The 24,999-nt window shown below is 48.1% G+C and overlaps 1 protein-coding gene across 4 annotated transcripts; it reads left to right on the top strand.

The window, feature by feature from the left end:
- The first annotated feature begins 105 nt into the window (after positions 1-105).
- On the top strand, positions 106-22,359 carry LOC114846072 (double C2-like domain-containing protein alpha). 4 transcript variants are annotated; one of them, XM_029134839.3, is made up of 16 exons: positions 106-491; positions 1,922-2,042; positions 3,403-3,555; positions 4,716-4,749; positions 5,432-5,576; positions 7,244-7,315; positions 10,473-10,881; positions 11,250-11,329; positions 11,822-11,896; positions 12,197-12,306; positions 14,391-14,517; positions 15,168-15,227; positions 18,180-18,376; positions 20,026-20,107; positions 20,345-20,441; positions 21,036-22,359. In XM_029134839.3, exons 5-16 carry the CDS (start codon positions 5,460-5,462, stop codon positions 21,170-21,172), a joined length of 1,563 nt encoding a protein of 520 aa, XP_028990672.2. In that variant the 5' UTR covers positions 106-491; positions 1,922-2,042; positions 3,403-3,555; positions 4,716-4,749; positions 5,432-5,459; the 3' UTR covers positions 21,173-22,359. The 4 variants fall into 4 exon arrangements, with proteins under 4 accessions (XP_028990672.2, XP_055360226.1, XP_055360225.1 ...); XM_055504251.1 differs by lacking the exon at positions 106-491 and having other exon boundaries at positions 1,459-2,042; positions 20,373-20,441; positions 21,036-21,174; XM_055504250.1 differs by lacking the exons at positions 106-491; positions 7,244-7,315 and having other exon boundaries at positions 1,468-2,042.
- The last annotated feature ends 2,640 nt before the right edge of the window (positions 22,360-24,999 follow it).

Here is a 24,999-nt window from a genome sequence, read left to right as displayed (position 1 = left end):
AACTTGGCAGCCTGGTGGTGTGTGTGGGATCGATTGGAAAAAACCTCCACGTGAGGAAACGTGTGACAGAATCCATTGATGTGGATTATTGATCTGGTTCTAACGGCCTCTGTGGTTCGTGCGTGTGCGCGCGCCTGTGAACAATAATCGGATGCGCACTTTAATTGCATTGAAGCCATGTTTCGTTACTCTTCTTGTTAATCAGGCTTTTAAGGACCCCTCCTAACTGCATACAAAAACGCTGAGTCACGCAAATGAACCCACGGAGGCTGTAGACTGGCCCTCACGCGCGTGGATGCGTGAGGAGCTCCCCTCCACAGGGTGGCACGGTTTCACTTTGCAGGAGACGTGATGACTGATGATGGCAGACAGTGATTCCCCCACGGGAGGCGCTGACTGTGGAGGGACGCCCCTGCACCAGGAGAGAGGTGTGGGCTTGTCAGGGCCCCACGAGCCAAAGCGGGAAGTCAAAACAAATGGTCCGTGTACAGGTATGCCAGGACCAGGTGTTTTATAGAAGCCCAGGGAGCTGCCGCCATCAGTTAGGAAGATGCGGTACCACCCACAATCTGGATGTAATATAATAAATACACAGCTGCAGCTCCAAAATTAGTTTGAAAATACAAATTCTAGAAATATCGAATGGGTCTAATTTTATATATGTCCTTTCAATATTACCAGCCTTTGTGGAACAGTACTGTCAACACCAGTATTATTATAAATGCATGTGGATAAATTCTGAAGCCTGCAGGGATTGTAAACATGCTTCCTTCCCGCCAAAACCACCGTAGCCAAAGCAAACAGCGGCGTAGATATCCCCTTCTGCCACTGCTAATTATCAAGCCCAAGACGTTTCCCCTCATGTGATTATAATGCGTTTTAAATTGGCCCCTGTGGCACGGCTGACTCCAGTCACCAGTGCCGTTCCGCCGCCGGCCCGGTTCGCTCGCTGCGGCTCGGCGACAGGGAGAAGGTGCGGTGAGCTGGCGCGAGCCCGGCAAAGTGGCCCCCGGGTCTCCTCCCGGGCTCGCGGGACGTAGTGGGCGGGGCATCGGCGCGCGGGGGTGTTGGGGGTGACGCGTTGGCAGCCCGCTTGAATGGAGGAGCAGCCGAGCAGCCCCGCAGCCAAAACGCAACAAGCCGCTCGCGATAGATTCAGGGTCTCGTTGCGTGATCTCCAAGTGCGGGAGAGCGGAGAAGCGAACCGTTCCCGGCTCACCCCGCGCCCCCTTGGCCCCAACCCCACCGCTGCCCGGTCTTCGTACCCGGAGTGCTACTGCGAGTTGCAGTGTTGCCTAGCAACTGGCTGGCGGATTCCAGTTGGGGCCGCGCGGTGGAGGTTTTACACTGTTTATGGGGGTGTCGGGATGTGTGTGTGTGTGTGTGTGTGTGTGTGTGTGTGTGTGTGTGTGTGTGTGTGTGTGTGTGTGTGTGTGTGTGTGTGTGTAGGCTGAACTAGGCTGTCTGAGTGAATGACGTGACTATGTGTGGATGTGTCACCAGTGCTGCTTCCACTGCAGCCTTCAGGCACTATCCTGTAAACGTGTTATCACAGCGGAGATTACAGCAAAGTCTGTGTTCTATAGCACATAGTCATCTTTGTTTTTCTGGACTAAATATGAATCCTTTCAACACTACGTGTGGCTTTAGAGGCACCGTTGCGTTGGATTGGAAGCGATTGCTGGATTCCTGGTCGTGGAAAACGTCTGAACGTACTTTCAGCAGGATGTTTTCATTTGAAGGCTCGTCCTCATTAGGCAGGCTTTTCCATCACACACCTCACGTCGGCGTTTCCTTTAATTTTCCACAGCCTCGGCCTCTGAATGGACTATCGGAGCGATCGCTCAGCCGGAGGCCAAATAAAGCTGTCATAAATCATGATTTATTACACTCCCGTGCTTTATGTCGTCCTGTCTCCCAGATTTGTCTCGTGAGCTGCACTGTGAAAGCACAAGCGCACTGGCAGATAATGAAAGCTCACTCCTGAAGCGAATGTTCCAGGCATCACTTCACTTGGCCGACATCTGACAGAACTAATTCAGGTGCTGAGGAGGAGGCGTCGACCTCGGACTGAAAAATTCATATTGAAAATGGTTTAATGTTTTATTCAGTCCCTCACATCCTCCTTCTTTCTCATCCTTAAATCTCACTTATTTGACGTTTAACATTTAACTGTGTAATATTTCTCGAGTGACTAGTTTAAAGAATTAGGAAGATAACATGCAACCGTTGTTGTTCGTAAATCATAAATATTTCACAATATTGATGTGTTTCTTCAGGAAAATCAAATATTTAATTGTACTTTACCTAGTTTTTCACTCATGTAAAATCAATAACTCAACAGAGCTGAAAATCCGCCAAAACGTTTTCTAGGCGATTTGATTATAGGAGCCGACGAAAGCTTTTCCCATTATTCTGTTCGTCTTTCAGAGATTTCACAAGATAAAACAGATTCACATTTTCTAAATCACGAAACTCTCAGCGTTATAAATGCTTATCTGCTTCTCCGTCGTCCTTCTCTCTTCTCTCTCATTTCTGCCCCCCCCCCCGTCCAGTATTGTACCTTTAAACCTGCAGCTCAGAGCTCAAAGAGCAGAACAGAATCAGAGCGTCTTGTGTCTAAATGTTTATTAATCGTGTTTTACACCATCAGGATCCTATTTAAAAAAAAAATGTCTAAAATTGACACGCGTCTGATGTTTCCTCAGAGGACTTCACCCTCTGATAAGAAATCTGTTCAAATCTCCTTCATCTCAGTGCACATATGAACTCATACTGTAATATTTTCTAATCTACAGATGACATTATGGTTTTTTGGTGGCTCTGTTTGATCGAATACTGTCGCTCAGCAGCCTTGAAACCAGACAAAATGACGATATAAATGAGAAACTCTCCAGTCATTAGCAACTAAACATGGTTGGAGAGCCTTGTGTTTGGCCGTGAACGAGTCATTTAAGGTTTTGAATCATTTTCCATTTACACCTGGACACACACGCACACACAGACACTTGCTGCTGGTTCGGTCTTGTTTGTTGATACTCGTTAGTTTGCTTAAGTGAGTTGTGTAAGTTTGTGGTTTAACTGTGTCCTTATTAGTTCCTGTCTGCATAAAATCAGTGCTTTCATGTTCTGTACTAATCTGTTTATCAGTGAATTAATGCAAAGCTGTGTGAAATTTAAATCAAGGACTTTAGAAGATGAAATAGGAATATTATAAGTAAAATGCTAATACTGTTCAATAATACTGCATATTCAGTGTATACTCCCATTTGAACAGACAAGGCTGTTGACACCTCCACTATTTCCAGCTGAAATGGTGGAGGTGACATTATAATTATACTTTGAACAAAACTAGTCGGAACGCAAACAGACTAAACGCTGTGTCTTTAAATGTGCTTTCAGCCTCATGTTCTGCTGCGTCGCCTTCACAGATGTTCAGCGTCTGTGACTTGAGAGCAGTTCAGCCAAAGTGACCCTTCTCCACAGGCGGCCGCCATGAAACCCTCCTGCAACGTCCTGACACACGCTGCTTCGACCGCATAAGCGCGAAATATGGTATTTGTATTTAGATGAACTCATTTTAATTTGAGCCCTTGATTACTTCTTTCTTCAGCGGGCGTGTGTCTTTTTTTTTTTTTATTTGTCTTTCGGTGAAATGAAACTCAACAATTCTGTCGTTTCGTCTGAGGGCCACTTAGACGCCAGCGAAGGAAATGTGGTTTTGATTGTGTCCCATTCTGCTGAGATGAATCCATTTGATTTGAGCGCTCACCGTTAATCATATTTGCACTGTATCATTGCTGGCATAAGTTTATATACGGTCGGGAAAAGCAGATTTTCATGCTTCAAATTTGCTCGTTTTTATCTGTGGTCTCAATTCTCTGGTGGACGTTTTTAAAAGAATGTAGTTCCCCTTTAAAAACTAGAACATTAGAGCAATAATGAATAATTATTCTTGATATTTCTAAGGAGCCTATTCAGCTATTTATGAAAGTGACTGTAAAACCTGTAATCTGATCATTTCTGTGTTTTCCACAAACTTTATATTGTGTGTTGTAGCCTGCAGTGTTCTCCATTACGCATCTCTGTGACATTGATTTTTGCGATATTGCATTCTATGTGATGAGTCCTACAGGTCTGGATGGTGTTATTTTCTTGTACTTGACTACAGGATTGTATTAAAGTCCGAGAGGCAGCTCTCGCACACAGAAGCGTACACACATCCACCTCTGTGAGCCGGCACAAACACGCCCGTTTAGCACATCTGCCTATGAAGCTGGGCTCCTCTGCCTCACGTGTCCGTCAGTCGTGCACTTTTCTAAACCGGCGCTCCGTCCTTCGTGATTGTTCCAGCGGCTCGTTTCCATTTTGCGACCAAGGCCGCGCTCTGAATAGACTCCACAGTGGAACATCTTGAAAGCGCTTGAGGACGTGCTCTGTGTCTGATCTGACCAGCTTTCACCTGCACGAGCAGACGCCTTGTGCTGCTTCTTGTCTCCCAATGCGAAGCTCCTTTTACAGTAGGAGCTGAAGGAACTGTAGCACCCAGGATCACTTACAGTGAAGCAGCATCACACCCCCATGCACACTCACACGTCCAGTCCAGAGGAGGCCGCGCTGGAGGCTACGACTTTGTGCGTCTCTGTTTGTCATGTTACATCCTCTTCACCCAACGTATGCAGTAACAGATTAAATTGTGTGTGTTTTCGCCTCAGGCACGTGGATGGAAGGAACAAAGCCTCACACAACGTAGGTGTCAGAACTTCATTTGAATTCTCTGCTTGTGCTTCATGTTATTGCTTTAATAAAAGCGCTGCGTACTGCTGACATTTTTAAACGCGAATGTCATCAGTCCCCTTTTGTGTGGCTTCGTATTTATTCTCATACTTATGGACAATTACGAAAGATGTGGTGTTTTACGCTCGTTCCTCTTCTGCAACTTTCGCTCTTCCTAATTGGATGCCGTTTCCTCCTGGCGTCACAACAGCTGCTCTATTCCTTTTGTTAATGCTGCTCTCCCCTTCCTTCTTCGTTGGTTACGTTAAGGCGCACTTAGCATTTCCTCTGCATGTGTTTATGGGCCACCGAGTCATGAAATGCACCGGGGTACAGATCTCCGTAAGTGATGATCACGAAGGCGCGGCATCGAGAGGTGTCACCGTGAGAAAGTTGGGCTGCAAAAAGCCTTTGTTATTCTGCTCATATACTGTATATAAGGCTTAATTCTGAATATTAGAGGCAGTGCTGGTTCCTGTTATGTGGTAAAGCATGTATTTTATGGATCGACATATATTAATGTCGTTAAGCTGCTCATTTAAAGAACTCCAGGAAGCGGTACCAGGCTCCTGTATAAAAGTCCCTGTATTTATTTTTATAGGGGATGCACACTGTCTATTTTCCTGCAGCCCTCACTGTCTCCTGTTTTATACAGTAATTGGTCGTAGGAACCCTCACTGTCGATGTCTCCGCCACAGTGGCAGGCTGCTCCACTGCTGTCATCGTTGGCCCGGTGCTGGTCAGCGCTGGAACCGGTCCCTGACATAATTGGCGTGGAGGGACCGTACATTTATAATAAGGTAATCTCCAGCTCTTATCAACAGACTGGCGACATGGGGTTGGGGGGGGGGGGGGTTGAAGCAAGGAAGTGGAATAAAGGTGATTTAAGCATCTGACAAGGTTGGCATGAGATAAGAAATAAGAGGGACACGAGGAACAGCACTGTATAAAGACATCAAGCTTGTTTTTTTTTTTTAAAAGATAACAAAAATGAAGCACCGGTGAGTCCATTCAGCAGCCGGTACTGTGTGACAGGTCCTTGGCTCCTCTTTTTGATAGACAGCGTTTCAGAGAGTGTGGACCTGGAGCTGAGAAAGAAGACAGAGACATGGAGACGACCAATTCTGTCCCCTCAATAGCCACAAGGGAGAAATAGCCTGTTTCTGTTTCTGTCTGTTACTGACTCATGAACTGTTGGCTTAATTATATGGAGGGACTGACTGAAAGACATCGTGTGTGTGTGTGTGTGTGTGTGTGTGTGTGTGTGTGTGTGTGTGTGTGTGTGTGTGTGTGTGTGTGTGTGTGTGTGTGTGTGTGTGTGTGAGGGACACACACATTTAGACGTGGTCTATTAGTTTGGAATTAACATAAACAGAAGGACTGAGTAATATTCTGCCTTCACGTTTTCACAAAGACTGTTTTTAATAAGAGAAGCTGCTTGTGTGTGAACCCTATCGCCCGCATTAAGGGAACATCTCGCACGCTGGCATTAGAGGGACTAATGGCTGAGACGGGACCATGAAGCCAAGTCTAAATTGAATTTTCAGCTTAAGACTTGGTTGAAGTGAGGATTAGGGCTAAAATGAGGCTCGGGTCCTTTGGTAAAATGTGGTTACGGCTTTCTTTACGACAGAGGAGCCGTGTGTTCTCACTGAACCCAGATGTGGAAACCGGCTCAGACAGACCTGCTTCTGTCCACGTTAACAGCAATGACTTAGTGCAGGTTCGATACGACCTGTAAAAGTCATCACGTAGGGTGAGGAGCATACGCGAGATACAGTTGGGGTAAAATCTGGAGTCTTCACCTTTGTACAAGTGTGTATCTCAAATGAGCTGCAGAACGTGTTGTGTGTTCCATCACATGTACATTTATCTTGGTTTTGGTCTTTTCATGGAATTAATTGACATTAAGGAAAAGGATACAGGAGTATGTCATTAGCCTTATTCTTTAAGCCTCCAGGGAATGAATGCAAACCAGTGGAATAACACTGACAAAACAGTGTGTGTGTGTGTGTGTGTGTGTGTGTGTGTGTGTGTGTGTGTGTGTGTGTGTGTGTGTGTGTGTGTGTGTGTGTGTGTGTGTGTGTGTGCGCGCTGATGGTGGGGGGATGAAGGAGGGACTCAGGCGAATCATCATCACATGCACAACAGACTGTTAAAGAATGACTCCCCATTGCCTCTCTCTCTGTCTCTCTCTCTCTCTCTCTCTCTCCTTTCTCTTCCTCTCGTCTCCCTCCCTCCCTCCATCCTCCTCCTCCTTTCTTCCTCCAGCATGCTGCTCTCCTCTCTCTCCTCTGCCTCCCATTTTCATCTGAACTTGAACTATTCGTGCATTTAATTTTTAAAGCCACACGTAAAGCTTGCTCAGTCCTGTTCTCCCCCTTCTCTCTCTCTCTCTCTCTCTCTCTCTCTCTGTCTTTTCTCTCCCCCATCCCTCCTCTCCGCTCCATTCTTCACCACCTGTTAGTTAGCCTCCCTCTCCTCCACGCTCTGGAATCCCTTTCTTTTAACGGAGTTTCACACTTGTGCCATCGCTGAGGTAAGGCAACATTTATCTCTTTTATTCTGAAATATTGTTTTGAATGGCTCATGTGATTTTATATGCGTGTTTGTCACAATATGTCTGTCTGAGGAGCACGCATCAGTGTGTTTTATTCCTCCAAACTCTGCACGTGAGAATAAATGCAGCGACAGCAGCAGCAGCAGCAGCCAGACAGAGACTCACATGCAGTCGGCATCTTTCTCACAAAGCAGACAGGTGCAACATGTGGCCGCCTCTTTTTGTATTCTTTTTCCACCCACTTTTTCACTTTGCCTTCACACCTTCCAACACGCGGAGACACATGACACGCACGGCGAAGTTTACTCATCTCCGACTGCTTGAAAATAACTCGGCTGTAATTGACGAGTGCCCGCTGTCACCGTGGGTGAGCTAAGCGACGCGCTGACTATCAAGCTCTAATTAGCGGCTTCAGTTTTGTGCCACTGTTCTGTAGCGTCTCGCCGTCAGCCGCCAGCTTGTTATTTAAAGGTGAATGGAGCCCACCGCAGGGGCCCATTGTATGTAGGACACAGGGAAAGAAAGGGAGAAGCAGCCCGGAGATACTCCCATCCTACAGGTGGAATAATGGTGTCTGAGAGCCTGATGGAGAGATAATGAGGAAGATAAAGAGCAGAGGAGGCAGGAAGGGGTGGATTGGAAAGGTACGTATGAAGAGGTAGAGTTGGGGGGTCGACGGAGAGAGCTCCCCTGCCTGTTATATGACTCTAATTTAAAGTGAAGGAGCTAAAAGAGGAGGAGGGGAGGTCGCATGTTGCACAGATATTCCTTCCTCTCGGCTTCTGGCAGTTTCATCCCTCCCTCTTGGAAGCTGGAAGGTTTCCACGCGCGCGGGTCTATGTACAAGGGGAGTCATTACTGATGTACTGCGCTGCTGCCACATGGCTCCGTGAAGCTGCTGTGGGCAACTTGGACCAGTGTCTCGCCGCCGCGCCGGATTCACGACGAGGAAGGCAATTAAGCCGCGAGGCTCGGATAGTCACGTAGGCACCTTGTTATTTTGAGTGCGCCCCTGCCTGCCACACTCCTCGGCGGCGGGATGATGATGATGATGATGATGATGATGATGATGATGATGAAAGCGGGAGATGAGAGAGAGATTCCAGCTGGCAGCTTGAGAGCGATCAATCACCAGCTCCCCACGAGCGTCTGCTTCCCCCGCGAGGTGCAAGCCACCGGGGGAAGGCCTCCCGCTGCCGCCGGGCCGCCCGGAGCCCGGAGCCCGGCCGCCCCCGGCTCCTGGCTGCGTCTGCCAGGACCGGGAGGCGACTGACGGCCTGTGTTACATCAACACGGACCAGCAGCGGCAGCAGCAGCAACAGAGTGGGTTAGCTGGTGAGAGATTGACTAATGAACTGGCAGAAGTGGGCCTGCGATAGGCTGGTTGCGGAGTCGGGTCGAGAAACAGTCCGAGTGGAGGGAGCACGTCCCAAATGTGCATTTATAATGAGGTGGTCATAAACAGGAAGCAGGAGGATGAGGGGAAATAAAGCTCGAAGGCAGGTGATAATAGGCTTAAAGTGTGAGAGAAAAGGAGACAGTGAGTGAGTTGGGTGCTTTAAGGGCTTATATCCATAAGGACATTCATTATCTGCTCCTTTCATGTTAATTAAACTTTCCATCAGTTCCAAGATCATCGTCGCACAGACTTCTATTAACTTGTTTGCACCTTCTTAATGTCTCGCAATCTTCCACTTAAGACTGTTCCTTCAGTAAGTGGCGTTTTATTGTTCTGCCATCTGAACCCATGAACTGTAGCTGTGATGAATGCAGTTCTACGCTCAGCTCACTCAAAACATGGAACACATATACGACTTATTCATTCAACCAGTAGACTCTTCATGCAACAGTTAGAGATTGTGCAGTGATGAACTCTGACCACTGTCTGATGCTGGAGTCATGAGCCGAGCTCCGGGGGTCCAATGAGGCTCCGAGGGGGCGGCAGTCGTCTTTCAAAGCCCCTTCAGTCACATTAGTGGGGCACGGCGGCGGTGTCTTTCAGAAGTTACTTTCGTGTCCAGCCAAGGAAACGCTGGGTGAGCAGTGGTGTGCGTGGCCCCCTGTCGTGAATCACAGCGGAGAGACTGGATCATACGTGACAAATGACCGCCGTTGCCTCTAATTCGGCTGAAGGTCAACAGTCAGAGGCAGCGGTTTCAGAGGCGCTCTCTGCAGGGCACCGCTGGTCGCGCTGACTTCATCCTGATGACCGAGGGGTCAGGAATTAATCTGTTTACTGGCTCTGACCCCACAAACAAGCGGAACGGTATCAATCAGAGGAATGGATCACATACGAGCGTCCTCCTATTACGCGTATCTGTCACTAGTGACCGAATAATGATTGGCTTTCCACAAACTGTGTTCATGAGGCTTTAATGGTGAGAACAGCGTGGATGTAACTGTCTCTCTTCATTTCCATGCTTCTAAACTTCGCAGATGTCCAACTTGGAGACACGAGAGGAAGTGCAAACGTTCCCTTCTCGGCTTCAATCGATTAACGCGCGGAGAGCAGAAGGTAGTCCAAGGGGGGATTTGTTGGGTATTGAGGACAGAACGCCTCCTCAAGGCCTGCTGCCTTTAGACAACAAAAGCTGTGAGATATTTGTAATCCACCCCCCTCTTATTTATTTCGGGAAGGGAGCAGACACATCAGCCTTGTGGTCAACTTTCGCTCCCCGCAACCGCGAGTTTATATAATCGCCCGGACTCACCGCTTCCTGCAGCGGCGCCGTCCGCTCTTTAAAGACTTCATCCTTTAATTATCAGTCTGTCTACGGACTTGCGCGCGCTGCAATATCACGGCGGATGATTGGGATTCGGGGGAGACCCCTATTGTCCATTATTTTTTATATCCTCCCTGATAGGCCTGAGTTTACTCAGATGGTTCCAATTGAAATGCAAATCTGGGCACATTCTCTGCTGCATTTTGTCACGGCGTGAATAATGGCTTTCTTTTAAAAGACTTCTAATTATGGTGAAGGAGTTGTCAGCATCAGAGGAGCTCGAGATAACAGCCTCCTATCACAAGTTGTCGCCGTCGGCAACGAGGCAAACGAGGAACTCCTTTGAGGTGATGCTATCTCGGAGTCGGTCAGATGCCGGATGACCCCGCTAACCTCGCCTCGTTTCTCCGCAGATCGGTGCGTTCCCTCCTCGGCTTCTTCTTCTTCTTCTTCTTCTTCACCGCCGCCCTATGACTGTGCGAAAAGGAAAAGGCATCTCCATCCAGGAGCACATGGCCATTAACGTCTGTCCAGGCCCCATCCGCCCCATCCGTCAGATTTCCGCCTACTTCCCCCGCCTCTCGCCCACCTCCTCCTTCTCGGAGCCGCTCTCGCCCAATCAGGCGGCGGCTCCCACCGCGCTCAGCCCCGGCGCGGGTCAGGGCGGCGGGGTCGCCGGCGGGGCGGGGGGGGGCGGCAGCCCCGGGCTGCTGTCGCCGCTGCTGCCGGGGGCGGCGGGCGGCGGCGGCGGAGGCTCGCTGTCGGCCATGAGCAGCGTGGACACCTCCATCGAGATCGACAGCTGTGACAGCGACGATAACAGTGAGTCGCCTGGAAATAATGGGCTGCTTCGGCTGATGGAGAGCAGGTGGAGTGGACGCTCGCGGCGCCGGACCGCGAAGCCCGCGAGCGCACGCTTCAAAGACATCACAGTTAGTTATTGTAGAAAGTGTCACACCTGCAGAATTCACAGCTGCCGCTTGAAGCTTGTCACGTGAAATGACTAAATGTCCAATAATGAGCGCGTGTTAGAACGTGATGTGTTGCTTTTTGGAGCTTCTCTACTATAAGCTTTACGTTTCCATTTGAGGCAGCTCTTCCTCTCAGACTTCCATTCGTCTTCGCTCACAGGTGATGAAGTCTGCACCGCAGCAATTACTCCGTTTTTCTTTTTATTACCTGCCTTTCAGCCTCCCTGGGGACGCTGGAGTTCGACCTGCTGTATGAGAGGGAAACCAGCTCCTTACACTGCACCGTCCTGAAGGCGAAGGTGGGGAGCTCACAATATGTGGATGCAGTTACAGGGTTTGGCCACTAGGGCTCCACTCCCCAGCAGCAGTTCAACAGCTGTCCCGGGTTTCACACCTGGATGCTTTGACTCTAATTCAATACCACGGTCCAGATAGATCAAGAACCAAGCTGACGTTTCCAAAATAAGCAATGGACTCATCCAGTCTTACACAATCTTCCCACCTCCCAATACTTGCAGTCAATCTGTACTTTTTTTATAACCAGCTTTTTGTAATTAATCTTGTGGCGTCGTATCTGTCGTCATTCTACGTTTCTAAATCGCTTTAAATTAGATGAAATGACTCACTGCTTAGCTGAGCCGATCTGTCAAATTAAGCTGCGATTTCAATTGAACGTGTAGATGAATTCCTCACCTCTTGGGGTGGAAGCTGTTGATAATTGTACTACTGGTGCTTGAAGATTGGCCGTTTCCCACTAATTATTCAGAATTGCTCCTCCCTGTCTCCACAAGGGCCTGAAGCCGATGGACTTCAACGGTCTGGCCGATCCGTACGTGAAGCTGCACCTTCTGCCGGGCGCCTGCAAGGTCTGGTTCAGTTATGAGGACATGTTTTTGTCTCGGCGTTTTTAAAAAGGGCCTTTTCCACGCGACCTTGGCGCGCGCACAGTTTATGATATGATTTGAAAGCTGCTTTGTAAAAGCGCCGACAGATGAACGCGTGAACGTGAACGACCTTGCGACCAGTAAAAAAAAAAAAAATGCTGTTGTCGTGGGAGGAGGCTTTGATTTCCGTTACTTGTTACTTCTCTCTCTCTCTCTCTCTCTCTCGCTCTCTCTCTCTCTCTCTCTCGCTCTCTCTCTCTCTCTCTCTCTCTCTCTGCACAGGCCAACAAATTGAAAACCAAGACTGTTCGCAACACGCTGAACCCCGTGTGGAACGAGACGCTCACCTACTGTGGGATCACGGAGGAAGATATGTACCGCAAAACACTCCGGTAAATGGCTGCAGCGCGGCTCTCTCGCTATTTCCATCCTCGCGTCCCACCTCCGTTCTTTCCTCCCGCTTTCTTATCACCCTTCTCAATCACTGTGTTTTGCTGCCGCTTTAAGGGCTTTCATCCGTCCTCTGTCGCCTCGCTCCTTCTGATCCTTTGATCCGCCTCTGTCACCTCACCTTCATCGCTCCCCGTCTCCGCATCCCTCCTGTCCACTAGCATCAGGCCGGATCCCCCCTCGCTCCTTCCGAACCATTCCTCTCTTCTCCCCTTTTGTTTTTCCTTTCCATCTGTCTCGCTGCCGTTCCCTCTTTCCAAGTCGCAGTGACAGATTGAGGTCAGACTAAACACCACGGGGTGTTTTAATTTCATTGACCCCCCTCCAGATGTGACAGAAACTGAATTGTCTGCCTGTGACTTAAACTTCGCCGTGGCACTCATGGGGAGGGGGGAGGGGGGGGGTGAAACGGGGTCGACGGTTTATCTCTGAGGGAGACGGAAACTGGATTCACCACAAAGTGTTAACTCACCGGTGGCATTTTAAAGATCGAGACATGGAAAACACACTCTTTCCACAGCGTGTGTTTTCAAACTCACTCACTGCGACCACCTTCTCAAATCCAACGGCGATAATTGACTTGAAAATAACAAAGGAAAATCAAAACGTTCCTTCATAAAACCCAGTTATTCTTTAGTTTGTTTTTTATGTGTTAGTTGAAAGTCTCCTTTTATTAAATTTATTCTCCTTTTATTAATTTTTTATTCTCTCCTTTATTCTGGCTCTTTTTGGCTTCCATACGCTCCAGGACTAAAGGCTCATTACTGATCTCACTCACTTTGAGGCTTCATGTCGCTGCCTTGGAACAAGGGCCTTTAAATGGACTCCTGAGTAGCTTTTAATACCAGGAGACATTTCCCTCACGTCTGACATTGACATTTTATCGGTGCCAGCGCGTGTGGATTAGATACATCGCCGTGTTTTACCGGCATCATTACATTCTGATGCAACGCGGGCCGTCGCCGTGGCAGCGAGACGCGTCTATTACCCCACACCCGTCTCCTCCTCCTCCACTCCTGATTCACTGACCTGTCGCGCTCTCGTTCGTCACTCCATCTCCAGCTCCGCCGAGCACAGATGTCCTGGACCCGTGCAGCTATTTCACCATCTTTCACCTCTCGGCTCTGCCTCACGCTTCCGAATCGCATCCTACATTCGGGCTCAGGACTAAAATGACCTCTGGGACCGCGGGCGCACACCTGCTGTCCCCGGGCGACTGGCCCTTTACACCTTCCACATTTCTGCAGTACAATGTTTTATTATCAGACTCTGACGGCAGCAGTGTTACCGTCCTTTATTTATGGATTTTAGAGGTTGAATAAAACAGTGGAACTGGAGGCAGCGCAGTCTTATCAGTATTTCTGCTCTGGCGGATTGCATTTTTAATGTCTTTCATTCACATTTACATAAAGGACAGAAAAACAATCATCCTGGATTCCAGGTAGCATGTCGGTTCTCCACCTCCACTTCCAGAGGTTCATGCGCGCACGCGTGGATTTTGATGGATTCCGGCGCTTTATCTCCTCCTCTCACTCCACAGCTTTTCATTTCACATATGCAGCATCCATCCGTCTCCCTCTCTCCCCCCTCTCGCCGCCGCCTCCACCCACTTATGCATTTCCAATGACATTATGCCAGATGTAAAAGTTTGCCAAGCCCATAAATATGGAATATTTAACCCCGCGGATGCAAGTTGACATTGTCTGAATCCTCGCGGCACCTTACTTTACCTGCACACAGCGTGTGTACGGATGCCGCATTTATACGTAGGTGACTTTTCTGACGGCGTGCTCTTTGATGCAGGTCAGCGGTTTGCTTGGCTCATTATACAGTTGCCACAACTAGAAATAATTAAATGACTCACATACTCAAGCGCACTTCATCTGTCTACTTAAAATGTTCTAACTCTTCCTGCTCCATTAATCAGATTCTCTTCTTTTTATTCATATTTCCTTCTCCCACCATCTCTCATTTCGACCCCCCCCCCCCCTCTCCCCCCTCTCTCCCCTGTGCCTCCCACTCCCAGGGTGTCCGTGTGTGACGAAGACAAGCTGACACATAATGAGTTCATTGGGGAATCGCGGGTGGCCCTGCGCCGTGTGAAGCCTGACCAGACCAAACACTTTAACATCTGTCTGGAGCATCCACCTCCTGTGAGGAGAAGGAGCGGGGGGGGGGGTCAGAAAGGAGTAGAGACGAGAATCTATTAGAACTGTACTACAGATAAATGACTGCAGGGTACAGTTGTATTCAGTTAATTCAAGCCCCCTGTGTGACTTACTCCCGAAGTAGAAAAAGAATAATAATATAATAATATGATGTAAAAGTGAGATTCTTTTCGCGTCTTCAGTAAAACAACAGTGGGTTAAACAGAGGCCAAACTGTCCCACTGCCTCCTATAGACCACAAATAGGTTTTTGTTCAGGCTAAATGTCAGCTGGGTCGGCTGGGTACACAGACGGGGACGGGCGGAATAAAAGGGGAGGACAGAGAGCGAGAAGCGTGGGGGGCGAAAGAGAAAGAGCAAGAAACAAATGGATTAAAAATAAAGGTGGCGGTGACGGGGTGGGTGTTTGTTCCCAACCGAGCTGCAGAGGGCTGCAGGTGACCACTCTGGGATCAAACACCGAAGCCTCTCTCTCATCCGGCGACTCAGACGCCGTGTCAGGCCCGTCCTTTTCAAAGTGGCATCGCCCCGGAGACGGCGCATCACTTCGCTCCTCGCTCGCTCCTCTGAGCGGCGTCTCTGTCCGTCATGTTTGTCCGCCATAAATTATTCACGCTTTGCTCTGTCCTCCGCCAGCTACCGTCGCCCACCGCGATGAGCACGGCCCTGAGAGGAATCTCCTGCTACCTGAGAGAGGTGAAGTGTGTGTGTGTGTGTGTGTGTGTGTGTGTGTGTGTGTGTGTGTGTGTGTGTGTGTGTGTGTGTGTGTGTGTGTGTGTGTGTGTCTCTCTCTCTCTCTCTCTGTCTGTCTGTCTGACTGTGCGTGTGTATGTGTGTGTCTCTCTGTCTGTTTGTGTGTGTCTGTCTGTGCGTGTGCGTGCGTGTCTGTCTGTCTGTCTCTCTCTCTCATGTCCAGTTACCTCATCCAATATGAGACCAATTCATTAAATTTGGACTGGGTTTATTCTATAAAGCAACAGGTATTGAGGGGAGGAGAGAGGGCAGATTAATGGCAAAGACAAGATTCACACATGAATGTAGGTCGAATTAGAGCAACAGGTGACGTTGGACGTGTCTATCAGTAGCAAGTGCAAAAAGTGCAAATCCAGCCGAACTAAGCCGGAGCCCAGCTGGCAGCTGGCGGCCTGGAGCGAGGAGAGACGGAAGAGATAGAGCCACTTATATAATCTCAGATCCAATTTACTCCAGGTGCGTGCAGCCCAGCGGCTGCCGAGCCACGCGGCCGAACCAGCGCCGCGCGGGCTAAAAGCTCCGAGCCGAACCCGGCGAAGCGCGGCGGGACGGGTTCGAGAGGAGGACGCGGGTCCCCTCGGCTCCGACGAGCCACGGAGCCGCCGCGGCCGCGTTCGACGGGGCCAGCTGCGGCACCTTCCGCCGGAGCTGCCAGACGCCGACGTGCGACACGCGACACTCGGCGAGAGCGAGTTCACAGCAGCGCGCGCGCCTCGGACGCGCGCGTGCTTCCGGGATATATAAGGGCAACGTTCACCCTGCCCGCCGACCACAGCAGCGTCAGCTAGTGTTAGCGTACGCACGTAGCTTCCATTGATTTATTTCAATAAGACATGAAAAGCAATTAACAGGCTCACTTGAGGCTCCTTATCAGTTTGGCCAACATCCATTTGCTGTGAAGTAATTAAGAGCAAACTGGATAATCCAGTTTGATTTTTGCTTTGGTGTTGAAGTAAGTGAAAACTTAACGTCTGTGTGAGTGAACGGTTGAAGGGCCCAACGCCGATTATTGGTTTTTGCCCGACATTTCGAAATATAACTGCGTTCAAACCTTATTTCCCCCCAATAATTGTTGTATCGGTTTAGAAATCCGTCAGAGGGTCGACGGAATCACACGGGTCGTGACAGACGCTGTGACGAGAGCGATCGACCGACCGACAAATAACTGGCCGATCGCCTCCGAGGGAGCCGCCGTTCGTGACTCACCGCTAGTCACAAACGTTCAGCATCGCTTTGCCGTTCAACCCACACCTTTAATCTATTAGAAGACACAAGTTGGGAACGTGTAAATAGAAAACGTTATAGACGGGCAGGTTTAGAGCGAACGAGGGTCCGGCCTCGTCCCGTTTGTCTCGACCCTGTGCTTTTCACTGTTGGTGGCTCAGTGTCTTGTAGCTTTACTTGCAAATTTATCCGTCTTCATTTGTCAGTGCATGTGGAGCCCCCCACACAGACACACACACACACACACACACACTGGTGCCTCTTTATTTCCACCTCCCTAATGAGTTGCTCTCTATCGATCTGTGAAGGTCTGAGCTGTTTTATTACCAGGTACCTGCTGCAAACGATCCCCACTAATGGTGAGCGCTAACGTCTCCGACCCGTCGTCGACAGATGGCGGACGAGCTGTTGGCGTAAATGATGATTTCCAAAGAAAAACAGAGCGAGAGACAGTGAGGGGGGGGGGGGGGTAGGAAGTCGGGGACAAACGGGGAGGGAGGAGCGTGGGCCATGAGGCGTATCGATCATCCTGGCTGTGTCCATCTCATGCCTGAAGATAAGACTTAATGACAGATGGGAAGATATGAAGTAAAGGAGACACATTTGTCCAGAAATACAGTTGTGGCGCGACAGAGCCTATTTACATTAAAATGACATTAGAGGCAATAAAGGAGCGTCTCCTTGTTATTCTGTGGTAAAGATAACGCGCTCCTGAAATAGCGAACGCATCTCTCCTATAAATAACATCCATGTACGGCTGCTGTCGGCCACGAGGGTGAGTCACGGCCCTGGGAGAACGCCGTCTTCCCTGCCGTCGCCCTCTGCTGCTCCCTGCTCGCGTTCTCTCATCCGTCACTTTAAATCTATCCGCTGTCCCGCTTGTCACGTGGTTCGGTAATAGTTCGATTTAGTCCGCGGAAAGCGCTCGGGCCCAAAGTGCACGAACACCGGCCGGGCTCCTGTTCGGTTGCCAGCGGCAGCGGGGTCCGTTTCTGAAAGATGGGCCAATGGACCATTCAGAAAAGAACTTTCACCTCAGGCTGATTCAGTGAACTCCAGGGCGGTCGTCACGTTCTGGGTTCGGACTCGAGGTCCATTCAAAGCATTTCCCTTTTATCTGGCTGACAGTTAAAATGCTGTTAAAGATGAACTGTGTGAGGCCAAAGCAGGCACCAGCTAAAAGCAGGTAGAAAACCATCAGCATGGATTGAAGAAGTGACTGGAAAGGTCTTTTGAGTAGTTTGAGATGTAAAGATTTGCAGCTACAGTTAAATATGAATCTGTTTGGGTCCTGAAGACAGTATATTTCACTTGGATTTGTATTCTGTCAGTTGTTTTTTGGCATGTGTGAACACTGTTGACGTATTATCACCTCATTATGCGTCTCTTGTGAGCATGGTAGGAAATAGCTGCAGCTAATTTACACATCGAACAGACATAGAATAACAATTAGCATTTATGTTTGAGTCCTCTTAGCCTCGTTTAGCCCCGTTATAACTCCTGAGGGGGGGTCTGTGGCTCATTAGCTGCCAAATGCTCCGTTCTGTTTACCAGCTGGTCACCACCTTTGTCTGCGGGGCGGCATCACAATGACTGACTATTCTTACATCACGGGCGATATCAGCTTATCGATCGCAGCAGCTTTAAGGAGATGCTTCGTCTCTGCTTCAGTGGGAAACCGAGCAGCAGAGGAGCCTGGAGGAGAGAGGCCGCCTGCTGCTCTGCCTGCAGTACCTCCCCCCGGCCACAGAGGGCGACGTGAAGGAGGCCAAGGAGCGGGCCCGCGGGGGGCTGTGCGTGGGCGTGAGGCGCTGCGCCCACCTGGCGGCGATGGACGTGAACGGTTACTCCGACCCCTACGTTAAAACGTAAGCATCCACGGACACAACACGCGCCAAGCTCACAATTTATGACCCTCGTTTCTGAACGATTTCCACACGACCTGTCTGACCCCAGTCCTTCTCACATTAATGGCCACGTTTGGACCGTGAATCATCTTTGTCATGATACTTGGCCCGAGTTGACCTCACATGAGGTAGTGAAAGAAGAGGTCAGTTTTTCCCTCGCCCATGTCGCCCATTTATCAACATAATGATTAGTGTTTATGTATTGACACACTTCAAAATGAGCCGGAAGGCAGGAACATGATCACACGTCTTAGTCGTGTGTGTGTGTGTGTGTGTGTGTGTGTGTGTGTGTGTGTGTGTGAGTGCGTGCGTGCGTGCGTGTGTCTTTTTAATCTGCCTTGTCTTCCTCTAGCTCTTCTCCTTTGCTGTTTCTGCAAAGAGCAAACCACTGAGCAACCTGTCATGCGAAATGCACTCGCACGCCCACACAGAGCGAGGCGTGTCCCACCAGGCTCAAACCCAGGTCCTCTCCCTCTCCTCTATCCCCCTAATCTACGTATCCTCACGCGTCCTGCGCATTATTTCACGTCACATGTGCGTTTGCATCGCTGCCCTCTGGCAGGAGCTTATTCCCAGATGCTTTGTTGTGTCTGAGAGCGTGTGGGAACATACGCTCCCTGGGCTGTGGGCGGTGGGTGGAAAGCAAATGTGAATAGCAAATTTTTGCTACGCTCCTTCCAGCTGGCTTTAAATATCCCAAGAATTCAGTGACAGCCCGCGAAGAGGGGACGCTGAGCTTTGTCAATCTGTGCTGTGTTGGCGAAGGAATTAGTGATCAGATCAAACAGTCGCCTGGAGATAGTTTCACAAATAATACATTAAGGGAATAGTTCAACACTTTGGGAGACACACTTATTTGCCTTTCTACTGGGAGCTGAAGGAAAAACAGTCTGTCTGAAGTGAAGCTCAGCTCTGCAGAGTAAAATCACGTTTACTGGCCCGTTGAAAGCCAAGAATCTGCTCCCTCATACACAGACTAGGATGTGGTGTTAATTTGGCTGATTATGTTTTGTTTAATGCTTTATTGGTTCTGCACGTGCACACGCACGGCACCCCGCTGTGCAGGCCCAGCCATGCATGCCACCGCCACCACCCAGGGCTCAGATCCCACAGATTTCAGTGTTGCAGCGTTGAAACGAAACAACAGGTTCGTGCGACCGTGTTCGTGCCTCTTGAAACAACGGACATATGCACATTCAGCCGAACAACAACCAGAAATACAGCCCTGAAATAGAGAAATACATCTTAGACTCCGACCAAAAAAAACAACAACACACCCACGAGCTCTTTGGCAGCTCAAGAGCAGTACAATTATTTACACACAGGATGGAGAACAGACAGAGGGATGTGATTATACGGAGACAAAGCTGAGGCTGAGCCAAGCTGTGATGTTGCGATCAGAGGATGTTCAGTCCATATTGTAAATGTATCATGTTGGCAAAATACAGCTGCTAAGCTGCTCATTTTACTGTAAAACGTGATATTTAAATTGACAGAAGAGAGCCGTGACCGTGTCTGTCACCACTGTAACACTTGAGTCAACACGTGAAGCCGTGTATTGTCCATTTAACAGGACTCAAATGTGACGGGCTCGTATTTCTCTCTCTCAGGTACCTCAAGCCAGACGTCCACAAGAAATCCAAGCACAAAACGGCAGTCATAAAAAAGACCCTCAACCCTGAGTTTAACGAGGTAGACATCCATGTTTGCGCCGGTGCATGTGTGTGAAAGCACACTTACAGCCTGTGAATGTAAAGCGGCCACTCTGGGCCCGCGCTGCATACAAAGTCTCTGCAGGCTTTTTGCTCCGCAGCCAATTAGCGCCTGTATATTATCGTCCGCTGCCTCATTAGCGCATGTTGGAGGTTTCTGAGCGCGCATGCTAATGCCTGACCTCTGCTCTCGCCCGCTTGTCTGCGTTTCACCCAGGAGTTCTTCTATGAAATCTCCTTCTCAGAGTTGGCCACCAAGACCCTGGAAGTGACCGTGTGGGACTACGACCTGGGCAAGTCCAACGACTTCATAGGTGAGTCGCAGCCGCGGGCGCGCGGGCTCCCGATCACTTCCTGCGGCCTGGATGCGGCCATCTTTATCTGCCGCCATCTCAGAGAAGCGCTCTGTGTGTAATTTACAGGCTTTAGTCGCCAAAGGGGCGTCAGTGACATTTTAGCTGGAAATGAGCTTTAAACCATCCTTATGTGCACTTCACGAGTCGGAGTCATGCCTGTTTGAATAAGCCTAACATCACTTTGTGGGACCTTTAAAAGGCAAGATATGTTTTTTTCAGGTCGTTAAAGGTTATTTGTGTTATTTATGAAATATCTGCTTGAGGAACCTTTGAAAAAGATCAAAACCACCGGCGTTTTAGCCTGAGAGTCCTTTTCACACTTCCTGTCCGTGGCACTTAGACCCACAATTCACCTGATCTTAGTGAAAAGGTAAAGCCATCAAAAAGAGGTCACAAACAGGAAGTTTCAGCTTTTAGGAAGGATCAAATAACTTACAAATCTAGATTCAACAGGATCTTTAGAGACTAGAGAAACACACATTTAATTGTGTGGTGTAGATGGACTCAGAATGTTCTAATATTTCATAGTAGTGGTTTGATGTCTGGTTCCAGGGGGCGTGTCCTTGGGCTGTCACTCACAGGGAGAGACTCTCCAGCACTGGATAGACTGCCTGAAGAACAAGGGCAAGAAGGTGGAGCGCTGGCACACACTGACCAACGAGCTGCCCGGCTCCAGCCTGCAGGAGTGAACTGAACCTTCGGCCACTGTGCCGACGGGCCGGAGACGGGGCCGGAGACGGGGCCGAAGACGTTTCCTCGCATGCTCTGGGGACTTTCTGCATGGCTATGACGGATTCATATCCTTCTTACTTTGTGTCATAAATGAGTTCATAACAGCAAGCCCAAAGGAATCACATTCGCAGATCAAAAGTCTAATCTTAGATCTGAGGAGACCTGATGCAAGTATGGGAACGCTTCCCACCTCAAAGCAATGCGTGACCAAATTCTTATAATCAGATTTATAGGAATCTGTGTCTCTGCTGTGGTTTTAAGCAGTTTAAATCCTTATCTGTTAATTTAAGAATAAATTCAGCGGAAACGAGGAGAGGCCTTTTTCGGATTCTATGGCTCTGCGTTAGGTTTGTTTCCTCTTATTAAATTTGACCCCTTCATTTAACTGCTGACAGTGAAACTCCTCGGCCCACGTACCTCCCTCTCCCTCGCAATAATGTTTCGCCTGATGCTTCCGAAGATTTCCAAGTGGTCTTAATATCGTCAGATGTTTTGTATCTATTGATCTGATTGCCACTGGATTGCCTGCAGACATGATGATATAATTGGTTCTTCCACGTTGATGGTTTGTGTGAGCTATTTGCATGCTTGCTGTTGACGCTGCCAGGCTCCGCTGCAGGCTGAAATGTTCATCATTGTGTTGTTCCCAATTCTCCCGAGACGTTTCCATTTAATTTGGACTAACCTTTTCTTATGTTGTTCACAGGTGTTTGATGTGTCAGCTCTGATATCAGTGTAACAGTTTCTTGTTGATGACAAATTGGTGTTGACCTCGTTTCGCCTCACACCAGCGGTGTAACGGGAACGTTTCAGGACATCATGTTTTCATGGAGCTCTGTGGTCACACGGTGAACAAAATCATCCGCTTTTGTTTAGCATCAGATTTACAGACATGAATGGCGTGAAGAGCACAGTGTGGTCTAATAACTCTCCGTGGCTGCTGCTTTACTGTGGACTGCATTAACCAAGCTGCAGGTTCTATCTGTGCTCAGTCTCACGTGGTAAACGAGGCAAAGCTCAAAATGCTAATGTAAATATTTATGGTGTTTTACTTGCTTTGAATGTTTGTCTTTTAGAACATACAGTGTGCATGATTGTTTCTTTTTTATATATATATGTATATATATAAAACATGCTGATTTACGGTGTGCATCCCCGAGTTTGTTATTTTTGCTCTAATGTTTGTAAATGTCAGGGGAAACATAAAGCCGCCACTGCCACCTAGTGTCCAGGACCCGCAATCGCAGCTTTGCTCAGACTAACTTCTGTTTCCTCCAGCACTGTCCCCACTACTTCTATGAATATAACCAGCGTCTATATTTATTTAATATAACCACAATCAACTAAAAGAATAACACTAAAGTTCTTATCACAATTCAAGCATGCAGTGCTTTCTCAAGCATTACCGCGTTGCACGAAAAAGCTATTCAGTAGGAAAGAGACGTGACAGGTATTATCAAATATTAAAAGTGTGTTTTTTGGTTGCTTGGGGGAGACTCGTCCAGACACTAGTCAGATTTCTATGAAACTACAAATGTGCAATCAAACCCACACCCTGTCATCAAGAGCACAACAGATAATAATATCCCCACATACAAATTAGTATATTTCCATACTAAAAATCTATGTCTATCAAGCTCCCATTGGAGAATGGACTGATTCAGGACAGACTTGACTGCATGTGGTGGTAAAGTAAATACTGCAGTTAAGTCAAAATCTGGAACGATGGCAGCAGAGCTGCACAGACGCATCAGCATCACTTTTTCATCACATGTCCATCCTTTGCTTACTTTGTAACACCATAGACTCTTAGATGTAGGATATGTGCAGCCTTTACAGTGATAATATCCATAAATTAAGATCATCTTCCGATTGATGAGGGTGTTTGGTGCTTGTTTGGAAATACAGGGAACATCATTAAATGAACATGGTGTTTGCAAGACTCTGGTCTTGCTCTGGTAATTAATGTGGATGCTTTTGCAGCTGTTTTGGTTTCAGGCTCCATGTTTGCATAACTTACTGGGACACTTGAATGTAATGGAGCTATTGCTAAAGTTAAAGTAATCTGTGCTCTGCTGTGGTATGTGGGAATGTCTGCTGCTAACAGCTTAGTGCGCAATTTTCCATAACAAACATCAAAGTGAAAGCACAGATGCGACAGATTACGTTAGTGATATTTAATTTGTCAGAAAGCTCAGCCGACATCCATTGGAGCAGGCATAATTAACATTAGTAGTTAGACGTGGGCTTTTCCTGCTGTCGTGCGTCCTTGTCCCCATTTTAAAACAAACTTTAAATTGTCTGTCACCTTAAATTCCAGTTGCTCGTCATTGTGCTGCTGTTTGCTGTGCAGACTGACAGGATGATCGTGATGCATTCAAACGCTGCCAAGCTAACTCACGGCCCCAGTGTTTATGTGACCCAGCTGGATAATCCCTGACCCAGTTACTGCATCTGGATGTGACTCTGTCTGGTGTACTGGTCCCCTTCTGAGCCGCGCTGTACTAACTATATAGGAAGTGTCAAATTAGCCAAGTACCAAGAAAAAGGCCTTTAGATGTTAAATTGTTAACGCTGGTGAGGAGTCTGCCTGATTGTTTATTCCGCATGTGTTCCACACACATCCAGGTGCTGAAAGTAAATTAATTAACAGCTGCACCTATGGAGCTGTTTTGTGCTTTCATTATTTTTATGTTGGAAATAATTTAGTTAATAATAAATAAATCCTTTTAACCCCCCCCCCCCCCCCCCCCCCCCCCCCCCCCACCTTCCCTCCAGCCTCAGCTGTATTTAGTGCTACTCTTGGTCAACCGTGACACGCCAACATTAAGCGCGTTCGTGTGCTGACGTCGACATTTTTCACAGCTGCACAATCTCTGTCTTTGACCTTGAAAAAAATTACATAAATTATTAATCAATTTGTCGGAGTGGTTGCTGATTCATTGCCAGTGGTCACCGAGCGATTATCTACTGCCGTGCCCTCATTGTTCGTCAGCGGCCACGTCATCAGCTAATTTAAGGGTTTAGTTGTCGTTACAGCTGGTCGTACAGCGGTTCCTTGGATCGGAACCTCTCCCCTCAGCATTTTTCTTTTTCCTGCTGTTTCTGCTCCACTGCCCGCACTTTCCCCGCTGCTTAAGCACACGCGTAGCCACATCGCACCGCTGAACCGTAGGGGGCGCTGTACTCGCAATTACTTGGAAACGGCACCAACACGAAGAAGAAGAAGAAGAAGAAGAAGAAGAAGAAGAAGAAGGTAAACCCGCTACTTCACTGTTTGCAAATTTAGCTAGTTGACACCATGCAGTATGTTACGACTGGAGTTATCTCCCCACAGTTTGGTTATGATTTATTTTAAGAACGATAGTGAATTAAGCTAATTATTTGTTTGTACAGAAGCACGTGTCTATATAAGTATAAGTTGCAACAAACAACACATCCAGACTCGTGGTTCAACATGAAGGTTTGTAAAACTTAATTTATAGTTGATGAAGATTAGGGTTAATGTTAATGGACGAGATGCTGATTTGTAGATTTGTAAGGAAGAAGAGGATGACAGAATAAAGTTGGAAGTATATGGTCATGTGTTCTTGTTTGTATGAACAATATATACAGTTAGGCCCGGAATTATTCATTATTATTCTAATTCTGACTTCAACAAAATTATTATGTAACTTTAATTTACATTTGAACAAGCATTATTCATTGCTTTTCAATAAACAATGGGAACGCCTTTATTTGCTGTTACAGCAATCAAACACTTTCTATAGTTACTGACCAGCTT

This window comes from Betta splendens, chromosome 19 (genome assembly GCF_900634795.4).
Source record: "Betta splendens chromosome 19, fBetSpl5.4, whole genome shotgun sequence".
In the NCBI taxonomy this organism is placed as follows: domain Eukaryota; kingdom Metazoa; phylum Chordata; class Actinopteri; order Anabantiformes; family Osphronemidae; genus Betta; species Betta splendens.
This window is presented reverse-complemented; position numbering and strand designations above follow the sequence as displayed.

Coding starts and splice junctions, on each gene's coding strand:
- LOC114846072 (XM_029134839.3), top strand. CDS start 5,460: ATGTCTCCGCCACAGTGGCAGGCTGCTCCACTGCTGTCATCGTTGGCC. Junction 5,577..7,243: donor GACCGTACATTTATAATAAG/GTAATCTCCAGC, acceptor ACCACCTGTTAG/TTAGCCTCCCTCTCCTCCAC. Junction 14,518..15,167: donor GTCTGGAGCATCCACCTCCT/GTGAGGAGAAGG, acceptor GTCCTCCGCCAG/CTACCGTCGCCCACCGCGAT.